General features: G+C 38.2%; 1 protein-coding gene across 2 annotated transcripts in view; it reads right to left on the reverse strand.

Moving 5' to 3' along the window:
• The window catches only part of SH3RF3 (SH3 domain containing ring finger 3), a 495,467-nt gene that overhangs the window by 93,929 nt on the left and 389,203 nt on the right, over positions 1–12,335 (reverse strand). For both annotated transcript variants that reach the window (XM_063458008.1, XM_063458017.1), the window contains one exon: positions 2,698–2,810. In XM_063458008.1, the coding sequence (XP_063314078.1) occupies positions 2,698–2,810 (113 nt within the window). The remainder of the gene's footprint in view (positions 1–2,697; positions 2,811–12,335) is intronic.

A 12,335-nucleotide genomic window follows, 5' to 3' on the forward strand; every position in this document is an offset into this window, starting at 1 on the left:
GGCAGTGCCAGCAGGGGGAGTGCCTGTAATGACAGGTACTCCCCCTGCTGCCTGAAAAAAAAAATGAAAACACTTTAAAATTAAATTATATATACTTAGATCATATATATATATATTTGTGTATGTATATGTATATATACACATACACATACATAAATACACATACACGGTCTAAGTGTAATTTAATATTAATCAAATATAATAATTAATATAATCAAATATAAGGCTTGCGTTTCAGTTTTTTCACATTGAAATTCACCAGATTGGTTACGTTGACTTTGAGACCGTATGGTAGCCCAGGAATGAGAATTACCCCCATGATGGCATACTATGTGCAATAGTAGACAACCCAGGCTATTGTAAATGGGGTATGTCGAGTCTTTATTAGTAGCCACTTAGTCACAAACACTGGCCAAAATTGGCGTTCAAATTATTTTTTTTTTGCATTTTTCATACACAAACAAATATTAACACTAACTTTGGCCAGTGTTTGTGACCAAGTGGCTACTAAAAAAGACTGGACATACCCCATTTGCAATACCTTGGGTTGTCTACTTTTGCAAATGGTATGCCATCACGGGGGAAATTCTACTTCCTGGGCCATTCCTGGGTGAAAAAAACTGAAAAATGTTGTCAGAGCGGGCACATGTGCTGGGACAGCCTGATCCGGTGCTCCCGGTCTGCCCGCGATTGCAGCGATCTGGGGTTAATTTTACCACGTGACGGATGAGGTCTGTCACTCGTCGTTAAGGGTTTCCCCTGAGTGATGGACCTTGTCCGTCACTCATCGTTAAGGGGTTAAACAGACATATAGCGCAAATTCAAGTTTTTGTTTACATTTTGTTTTGATCACAATGTGTACATTTGGCTCAGTCCTTATGGGGTTAACATATGCATTGCATGTGTTTATTCCAATTAATATACTGGTAGTCCTTCACTTACAAATCCAATTATATAGATACCAGTTTCCCTCAGCCACCCATAAGAAGAGCCTCAAGTCACTGGAAAGCAAATGCACTTCATGATATTAAACTAAATGACATTATTTACTAAGCACAACATTACCCCTTTAATTTTACCTTATTTTAGTTTTGGCTGGCCTCATATTTCATATAATTTCTGAGTATCTTTCACTCATTTGAACTCATCCCATCTATTCTCATTTTCTGCTACAGTTTTGCCAGAATTTGCAAATTTTTCAATCATTTTAGTTATGTTTAATGCCATTGTAGGTGCTTACACTTTCATGGTACCCAATCCCAGGTCCTGCTGCTTTGCTGACTAATGACTCCTTTCCATATAAACTATAACTAAAGCTATTTTCATGTATATGTATGTTTCTATCTACATGGGGCATTTGGGTGATGTAGGTTTGGATGTGTTGGTGTTGATTGGGTGAGCCCATCAATTCATCAGTGCATTGTATCAATTTCCACTCCTTTGTGATACCAAGCTTGACTCCTTACATATTCGTCTCGCTCCTAAATCCTGGCTAAATTTGGCAACCTCTCAAATACTGATGTGGGCAACTAATTTATACAGTGGATATCAATAGTCTTTATAGAACTTTACAAACCAACATTACCTTATAAGATGAACTATGATAACAGACATGCTGTTCTATGCTGTAATTAGTAAAGGTTAATTTGAATTTCTATTGTTTAGTGACATGAGAGGAAAAACGTTCATTACAATTCATTTTCTTTTACAAAATTCTATTGTTTTCTCTAAATTCCTTTTTGCAAGCCTTATTATGCAAATCCCATGAAAGATGCGAAAAAGCACTCTTAGCACCATTAACTACAGTCTGTAATAATATGTATGGTGCCAGTATGCACATCCCACAGATTAGTTTTGTCACAAACCAAAGGATCTTGGGGGATGGTGCCAATACATGGTTTGTTAAATACTGGACACTATAAATGGTAGTATGGATACACTGAACTTTTCTCATAGAGATGCATTGATTAGCTGCATATCTATAAGGATATGCTGATTGGCCAGTGTTGTGTTTAGCTTGTGCTTGCTCTGCCCCCGATCTGCCTCCTTAAAATGTCAGCCAATCATATGGGAAAGAATTGTTACTGGCATAGATAATTACTTCTGATGATGTCAGCCAAGCAGGCAGATCAGGGGCAGAGCCAATAGCTGCAGACTTGAATAAAAGTAAGATGTTACTATATTTAGGGTGTCAAAGGGGGTCAGGAGGGCTAAATGGTGGTTTTAACACAATAGGTCAGGAATACATGTTTGTGTCAAAATAGTTAAACTAAAATTATAGTTGATTTGGAGATTTTGGCCTAACATTTGAAATTCACTTTAAATTAATTTTGATTCCCCACTATTCACACTGTACCGAATAACAGTGTTAGGCCAGTGTAAGGAAACTCACTGTAGATGTTGCAAATCATTTAATTTCATAGTTTATATTGTTTGCATGTATGTATTACTGGATCAATAGTCGGTCTTTTGGAGCATATTTTTTACTCTCAATAAGAAGCAGTAAATGCAGTTATGATTTCACATTTTTATCACAGCTTCCAGCACTTGTAAATGCATGTTAATTCCCACTATGAAAGTAAGACTTAGGTAACTAAAACACTATTTAATTTTCCATCTCCTAATAAAATGATGAAATGTAGTTTGTTTACAGTAAAGACAAACTAATGTACAAAAATAACAGATATCATTACTTACATGTTTAGGGGCAGTTGAACCTTTGGCGATGCTGTTTGTTGCTCTCCAATAAGTGTGCTTGCTTTCGGACCAGTCGCCCCGGCCGCAGAAACAGATCCAAATGTGGATGAATCCTACGAGAAGAAAACAGACACAACATGTTTTAGTGTAGGATTAGCTCCTTCTTTATAGACATATCATTTATTCTTTTCTCCTGAAGAAATGCTTATGCTTCTGACCTAGCCCAAAAAAACATTTGGAGCATACAGCTTGATATCGCTCTGTTAATAAAGAATCCTGAAACATAAATGGATAAATGTTGAAGTGTGGAAATAATGAATATAATAAAATATAGAAAATACATTTAGAGGTTAAAATAGTGCCCTGTAGTAAAAAAGAAGGAAATATCAAATTGATTAAATAGATGAAGAAACAACGGAAAGAATAGCAGTTATAATAAAAACCATATAAAAGAAACAAGATTAAGGACCCCTTTCCTCAGTTTTCATTAGTATTTCATTGTGCTAATTGGACATAATGATTGTTATTTGTATTGTTATTTGTGCAAAAAAAAAGACCTGGAATTGTCCAAAACAAAATTATTTTTAACATCTATTAATGGAAAGAATTTAACAATAAGTCGCTCTGCACTATTTAGACAGGTATACAGCATCAAGAAGAATATATATCTAGCTTCTAGAATGTGCATTAAATTGAAACAAAGTGGTCACGTGCAAAATAGCCTGAGAAGTGGAAAATACATTTTTAAGTCCTTTCTCACACACATCATCATTTTAAGAGAATACCCATGATTGCTCTAGACATTCAGAAAATTGTATGCTCAGTTCTTTAGAAGAGGTGGGAGATGCTCTGTCAATTTGTCACTATCAAGCAAGGCATATCAGCATGATTCGGAACTCTCTGTAGAAATGCTTGCAACCTTCTATCGCCACAAGGGACACCAGCTTGTTAACAGCTCCTCGGCAGGCACTGTAAAGCAACTCTGCTGGAACTTAAATGGGATCTAGGAGGCAGTCAAACAGCTCATTAGTGTGTCTGCTTCACCTCTCTGCTGTTAGTAGAGGCTGTGATGGATTACAATTGGATGTATTGGATCAGTCTGTCTCTGTTTTCCCCATCAGTGAAATGGTTAATATATCCATATTACCATCCTACTTCTTAAAAGCTGTCTCATATATATCCCCTTTTTAGACAGAAAATAAATAAAACAATTCTATCGGGAGTCTTTTTTATCCCATCCATTATTTTAAACAATTTGCTAGATACATATATATTTGTTCAAATCCCACTTGATCCATATGTGGACTTGGGTTTATTTTTTATTTATTTTTTCATACCAACAAAATCTTACATAACAGGTACCTCTTATTCGCATATTAAATAAACATGTATTTATAGATAGTTGCTTAGATAATTTTACAAATTCATTAGTTAAACTCAGCATTACAATGTCTCTGATTTTATGAAGTGTGATAGCGACATGCCACCTATTATTTAGGTCACTATTAACACCAGGACTTCCAAGTTAAAGGAGGTTTTAGTGTGAATTGTTTTAGAAATACATTCTCTGACAAATTGAGTTTGTGCTGTCATCCGAATCACTATCCTAGATTTATTTAATATAGTGCTGCACGTAGTGTACTATATTTGGATATGGGCCACATTGGTAAATAATATCACCTATGACTATTTTGTTATTTATACCCTGCAGCCGTGAGACATATTTATCCCACCCCCCTGCACTGTAACCCCCAGAATATAAACTATACATTTAGCCATGATTTTAATACAGCCATTCAACCACCAAAAACGTGAATATGCCATCTTAGGGTACCTGTATTATTCATAGTCCCCTCCATGTTACCGCTTATACATTCTGCCCATAACAAATCCCAATTAGTGACACCACAATGGTTGTGATACAGGGGAAACAGAAACAGTCCACTGGCCTCACCACATTGGAAGAGGGATATATAACACCAAGTTCAACAGCTCTATAGGTATTTATACCACCATCTCTTCTAGTGCACAGCTATCATTTTTAGCAAGGGTAAATAAAAATTATATAGCAAACACTAAAACAACTCATGTTAAAATGGGGTCACCAAATGCACTCAAACATCACAGTCATAATGACGGGGGACCATTACGCTGTACAAATTGTATCAATAATATTCTGTGTGATGATTGGTGACTCTTTTTAAACATATTTTTATTTTGTTTTTGGCACACATTCAGGGCTAAATGAATATAGTGGAAAGTAAATGTTCTATAAAATGATCCTGTTTGCAATCATTAAAACATCAGCTGCTAAAAAAAAAATGTAAAAATACACACTAGACACATTATACATATATATATATATATATATATATATATATTTTTTTTAATAGAAAAGCTATATAGTAATATTTACCTTTGCGGTGGTTTCCTACCAATGCTATAAATTTAAGAAGGTTGATAACACAACTGTGTACAGCGTGGTACACTGCTTTCTAAAGTGAAAATGTTTCTTAATTTTCTTAGTATAAATCGTATTGCTATATTATGTAAAAAAAAAAAAGATCTATTTGATAGACTGAATAAATGTCAACTGTCCCAAGATACCCCACATGCATAACATCTTTTTTTATTGAGCCTAAGAGAATATTGTTAAAGATCCAAATAAAAATAATGTAAAAATGATTGACAAAAGAGATGAAGGTAAACTCTGAGTATTAGAAGTGGCGATTGTAACCTAATTCAAACATTTATTTTTTTTAGCTCACGAGAGTAGGTGAAAAATAAAAAAATAGGCCTTAGTAGAGAAACCGCAGATTATCAGGGTGAAAGCCAACAAGACTCAGGTTCAGAAAAAGGGAGACTCAGACATAAATTTAAGAAGGATCAAAGAACCTGGATAGAGTTAAAAAAAAAGAGTAAAAACGCAATTTATGGATTAGGAACAAAGGTGAAGAACAGTCCACACAAGAAGAAGAATTCTGGTGTCAACCTGGCTATTCACTTGATTTAGAAGCCAGGAATACAGTTTGAATTTAAAGTGAGTTTCAACTTTTAGGTCAAAATAATCCACAGGATTGACAACATAGTTGACATGGAGAATGTTTCTTAATTTGTAGTTCACTTTGAATGTCTTGCAATCCACACATTTACAAACAACTCTGTCACTGTGTCTGCATTTTTCATTGCTGTTTTAGTGATGTTTTAAGGACAAATACAAGAAAAAACATAAAATATTCAGTAGCACTCACAGATGTCTGATAAAAGTGATAATTATGGGGGGCGGGGCCTGATAATCATGGTGACTGGTTGTGTTTCTGGTGAGCTCCCAGGGACGCAGTAATCAAATCTACTGTTTTGGCTGACATACCCGAGACCGGGCAACAAGCGACTAACCTCCAGCTACACAAACTGAAGACCCGACCTGGGTATACCTTCAACAGCCCTCTCAAGCACTCCAGACGCCGAGCTCCAGTGAGGTCTGGTAAGCACTGAGGAGGGGAGAGGCGGCCGCTCTCCCTGACTGGCGCGATCGTAGTGCTGAACATGTACCTGGAGCCCTGCTACCCCGCCCTCTTTTTTCTAGTTCTACATGACATTTTAACTGTCAATGTCATAATACTGTTTGCTTTTACTGCAATAAAATACACATATTTGTATTCAGCAAAATCTCACGTGTAAAACAGTACCCCCTATGTACAGGTTTTATGGTGTTTTGGGAAGTTACAGGGTCAAATATAGCGTGTTACATTTGAAATTGAAATTCGCCAGATTGGTTATGTTGCCTTTGAGACTGTATAGTAGCCCAGGAAATAAATTTACACCCATAGTGGCATACCATTTGCAATAGTAGACGACCCAAGGTATTGCAAATGGGGTATGTCCAGTCTTTTTTAGTAGCCATTTGGTCACAAACACTGGCCAAAGTGCCATTTTATTATGAAATATATTTTAAGAAATGTATTTGTATCTATGATGTTCTGAAAATTTTGCACAGAATAAAAACATGGGTGTCCGATTAAACATCAATTTATCAAGTTACATGGTATTATCATATACGTTGGTCACATTAATTAGCCTGGGGATTCTACTATAACATGATTCCTCAAACTCAAGATGTTGCTGAACTACAACTCCCATGATTCTATGAATGAAATAGATAGGCTGAGAATCATGGGAGTTGTAGTTCAACAACATCTGGAGGGCCAGAGTTTGGGGAAGCCTGCACTATAACATTGGTTTCTAGCACATTGAGCTACTCTGTATTCTATATAATTATCAGAGGATATTACACGGATAAGCCATTTTGAAGAATACAATATGAAGGTACTACGCGCCAAGGCTTGTTTTTATTTATTCACTCTTGCAATGATCATAGTGTCGTAAGGTTTTGTTTTGAGCACTTCATACATTATAGAAATACTATGATATAATTTAGCATAATATAATACTCTCATATTTAGTGCTGTGTAAAACTCCACATTGAATTAAACACAATGGAAAGGGAAAGGAAACCCTGTTTTAAATAAAGTCTGTGCTGAAAAAATAGTCAGGTAGGTATATATGATGAAAAGAGACAGGAATCCTGCAGACAGAAAAAGAGTGATGAACACACCGCTAGAATAGGTAGTGTGGGTTAGTGATCAGGTCAGTATTTGGTAGAGTTAATTATTTGGAACATAGACCTTATGGCAGACTCCTTCTCCAACACCTCACATCTTATTAAACCTCACATTATACTAACTAAAATGTATCCACCGGATGGGGGCGGGGCTGGACCGCCGAGCTGGATGGTCGAAAGCAAGCTCAGCTCATGCATGATATCTAAGATTAAGCGATTAAAACACGACATACAACATAAATAAAGACCAACAGCGACGGGCCTCAGAGCAAGGGGAATACTGGATCCAGGGAGAGGCTGGCTCGTCGAGTTCCAGTCCCCTGGAGGAGAAGTCAGCGATGTCCCAGATAGGGCCTTCTCCGGTGGTGAGTGGGGTGGACGGCCACCGCCCCACTATCCTACCTAACGGAACCCAGCCAGAGGCCCAACCCCGAGCGGACCCAGTCCTGACCCCCCCCCCCATGGACCAGTGGGGGTGATCCCGGTCCTCACCCAACTGCGGCAACGCAACTGAGGCCCGGCGGCCCGAGCGCGGCATCCAAAATGGCAGGAGTCATGTGCACAGGGGGAAAAGGGAAAACCTGCTCTCTCACCGCATCCACAGTAACCATTGCGGGTGTCCCGGACCTGCAGCCCTCTGGCCACGCAACGCAGGAGGTCAGAACAACTCTTGCCTGTCCCTGCAGCAATCCACACCAACGGAGGGCTGTGAAAGCGGCCCAATCAAGTGGACGACAGCTGCTAAACCGAGGGGAAGGAAATCCACATGGCGACCATCTCCATCATAGACAGCGAGAAAAAAAGCGGTAAGTTTCCCCAGACATCATCCAGCACCATATTACCAGCCTCCTGACAAGCAAACATAGCAGGCTTGACTCACCACGGCTGCAGCTTACAGGTTCCCTGCACGGAACCCAGTGTAAAGCGAAGATGGACTGCGCCCAGATTCCTGACCTGACGGACACCGACCCACTGCCTCACCAACAAAGCAGAACAGGCATCGGCTGAACACAAGACTGCTCCCCTCTGTGCGGTCCCAAGACCACCATGATGCCAGTCCCCACCCTCAGTGAAACCACAAGCAGCCTCGACCACCCAGGGTGAAACCTCCATGGAAGCGACATACCCAGAACCAGAATGAATACTACAAGCTTTATAAGTTTCATTAGCTGACCCAGCAGGTTTCACCAATCTTGATCAAATTTATGTTAATCTTAATAAATATAGCCCACATCGTTGCAATGTATAGCTTAAACAGACACACAGCCTTTAACTTGGCCTACTACTTATGCCTAGCTTTCCTATCCTGCTGCGACTCAGCTAATGTGGCTTAACTTGTGTCAGATTCGCTAAACCTGCTTTAATTATTTAAATACTCAACTTAACTAGTTTATATACATGTCTAGATCGTTCATCTTTTGCAAATTTAGGTCGGAAGCATAGCTTAGATATGTACTTCATGCATGTTTATATAATCTTGATTCCAGTAATGCGTTCATTAATATATGTACACAAAAAAAAAAAGTGCATTGTTTATCTACCCCCTACTGTAACTAATGTATTGAAACCTGCATATGGAATGCCGTTGGGGTACCATGTGTATGTCTGTAACTAACATACGCACTACAAAAATAAAGAATAAAAAAAAAAAAAAAATGTATCCACCGGCTGTGCTGAATAATTTAATTCTTTATATATTAATTTATATTTTAATTTACACTTTCCCAGGTACAATGGGTAATACATGCAAATTACTTAACAGATAAAGATTAGGCAGATGGGGTGATTATAACTGTAAAGTCTAATATGCCTGTCTCCTTTGAAATTGGCTGGGCTGCCTGTCTGTCTGACACAGAAAAAAAAGAACTGTCTGTGCTTCTGGCAAATAATAACTACTGTACATTTCATCTCCCCACCCTCCCTTTGATTACATGTAGCTGAGGGAATTTGCAAGCTGCTATTGGCTGCCATGGTGCCATTTGCTATGGCGCCTTGAGTGGCTGTATAGCTCGCACACCCCAAAGACTGTCCATGCCAAGTAGTAAAAAGAAGAAATAATATAAAGTAATGGTCTAGCACACCTTCATTAAACAAGTGGTTTTTTTTTTTAATGATTTCTGCCACAAAAAAACGGTTACATTTTTCTTACTGACAATGTTTCAACTAGTTTTCTAATCTTTCTCAAAAGATTAGGTAAGGTCCTCCATAATCTGTGATATAATAGCACAATATAGGTTGTGTGACAGATAGCACTACCTCTACTTAATAAAAATACATGTATAATGCTGATATTATTGAGAATCCTCATACAACTACTGTGTAGAAACAGCTGATCAGCCGTTATAGGAATGTAACTGAGATAGAAAAATGGTGCTCAATGATCAAATAAAGTATTTTTTATTTCTAAAAAGACTTAGAAGCAAAGTCATAACATTTAAGAAAGAGAGTTAGAGAAAGACCCAACAAAGTGGGAAATTCCCAAGATATTACCATTAATTGAGGCCACTATATCAAGATAAAATGCAAACGTTATTAATTGAAATAAAACCTTTATAAACAACCCACCAAAAATAGTGTGCTCTACAAATGTGATTGCGTGAAAAAGCTACTGTGGTTAGTAGACGATATCTATTGAATTATGAGATATGATTTAGACAGATATATAGAGTGTAGATCTATTATATATACTAAAAGTATTCCTATATTGGTAGTAAACTAGGATCAAACGGAGGAAGGAGAGAATATGAATAAATCTCCTCTTTTAACTAAACCCTCCAATAAGAAAATGGGACAGATACACTGTATCTGAGTGGTAGCCATCTAGTATAATTGATCAGATGTTACAAAAATGTGACCAATCAGTGAAGCTAGAAAATACCACTTAGAACTCACATTAAATTACGAAAAGGGACAATTAACTAGGTATAGAGATTGCTAGAAGGTAGCATTTGGTATGAAATCAATGCTTGAATACAAAACAATTCAATAAAACCTGGGGTGATCTCTATTTATTATTTGCATATGTTCAACAAAAATATACAATATGAGGTAGAATTAAAGGATCACTTTAGTGTCCGGAAAACAAAGCGGTTTTCCTGACACTATAGTGCCCTGGGGGTGCCCCCACCCTCAGGGTCCCCGTCCCGTGGCGCCTCAAGGGGTTAAAACCCCTTCAGCAGCTTACCTTAATCCAGAGCCGGGCTCCCTAGGCGCTGGTGACCTCTCCTCCCACTCCGACGTCAGCTCCCCCAGCCGAAGTCACAGGAGCCAAATGCGCATGCGCGGCAAGTGCCGCGCATGCATTCAAAGTGTCCATAGGACACTCAATGCTTTCCTATGGACGCTCTGCGTGATGGAGGCATAATATGCCTCCAGCGTCGCAGATGCGCCTCTAGTGGCTGTTCGGAAGACAGCCACTAGAGGCTGGCTTAACCCCAAATGTAAACATAGCAGTTTCTCTGAAACTGCTATGTTTGCATCTGAAGGGTTAAAACCTGAGGGACATTGCACCCAGACCACTTCATTGAGCTGAAGTGGTCTGGGTGGCTATAGTGTCCCTTTAACCTTTGAATAGATAGTATTTAAAGGTTAATTTTAGTGGAAATTTCCCACTTAGTTATGTCTTTCTCAAACTCTCTTGCAATGTCTAAATTAGGGTTACCCCCTGTTGAGATTACTTTAAGTAACCCATTTCGAAGACTCCTACTTATAATTTATGTGTAGGAATCTCCACTTTTTTTTAAAATCATAATATGACACCAAAATCTGGCTCCATATTTTTTTCTAACAATCAGCTCCAACATTCATTGGTCTTTTTCACCAAATGCAATGAACATACACATACCTCTCTATTTTATGGCAACAGATTACTTAAAACAATGGACATTAGCAGAGTAATAAGCAGACCAAGATTAAACCAAATTAAATATATATTCAGATGCACATAACATACAGATATGGGTTAGTGTTGTTTATCACCATTGAGAAGTTCCCAATATCTTTTCACACAGAAATTCAACAAATCATGTTCCACAATGATCCCAGAATTCCCAGCAAAACATGCAAACGAATACAGACAGGAATTGTGTTTCAGACTTCATTCGGCAGGTACCCTTGCCTTTTTGGCATATAAGCATATATATTATATATTCAAGGCGGGTGCCTGGAATTATGGGAGGGGTTTGTTAATTGGCCTCACAGCATTATGATGGTTATGTGTCCTCACCCACTTCTGTGTCATATTAACTGTTAAGTTCCTGTGGACCTTCTTTATTCTGGCCTGAGGTTTCTTCTAAAAGGTAGTCTTTTATTAGGAACAAAAAAATGGAGACGTTTCAGCTTCTCTCTGACCTGATAAAGGCTCAGAGAGGAGCCAAAACGTTGTCTCCACTTTTTTGTTCCTAATAAAAGACTGCCTTTTAGAAGAAACCTCACGTGTGCCTAGATATTTATCTTTTCTTCCATTTCATCTCTCCAGGGATTGGCCTCCCCTTTCTGGGGTACCCCACATGAAGAATTCACCCTTTTTAGTTTGCTCATTATACTCGTGTTTTCTTGCATTAAACCTCAGCTTTGGCACAACTGGCTCTTAAACATTATGGTAAGTATACCAGAACTATTTCCTACAACTATTACATTAATTCCTCGACTGTGGTCCCCGACCACAAATATATACCAACATTCAACATACAAAAGCAATGAAAAACTAGTATATTTGGTGTTAAAGCAGACCCAGCACACGAGAACCCATCATCGATATTGAAATTGCTTATTGTTTGTAGCTGTGAAATAAACAACTGCAGAGTGCATGTAACTGATATGTATAATCATGATGAGGTCCCAGGCAGGTTTTTTATGTTTTTCTGTGTTGTTTTTTTTTTTTTTTTTTTTTGGGGGGGGGGGGGGGGGAACTACACATTCTCCTCCAGCCATCAAAAGGCGAAACCATTCAAATTCAACTTGGTTCCAACTGAGGGAACATGAATGCATGTTTCTTTGTGTGTGCTTTATCATGCAT

The sequence above is a fragment of the Pelobates fuscus genome, chromosome 1 (genome assembly GCF_036172605.1).
Source record: "Pelobates fuscus isolate aPelFus1 chromosome 1, aPelFus1.pri, whole genome shotgun sequence".
Taxonomy (NCBI): domain Eukaryota; kingdom Metazoa; phylum Chordata; class Amphibia; order Anura; family Pelobatidae; genus Pelobates; species Pelobates fuscus.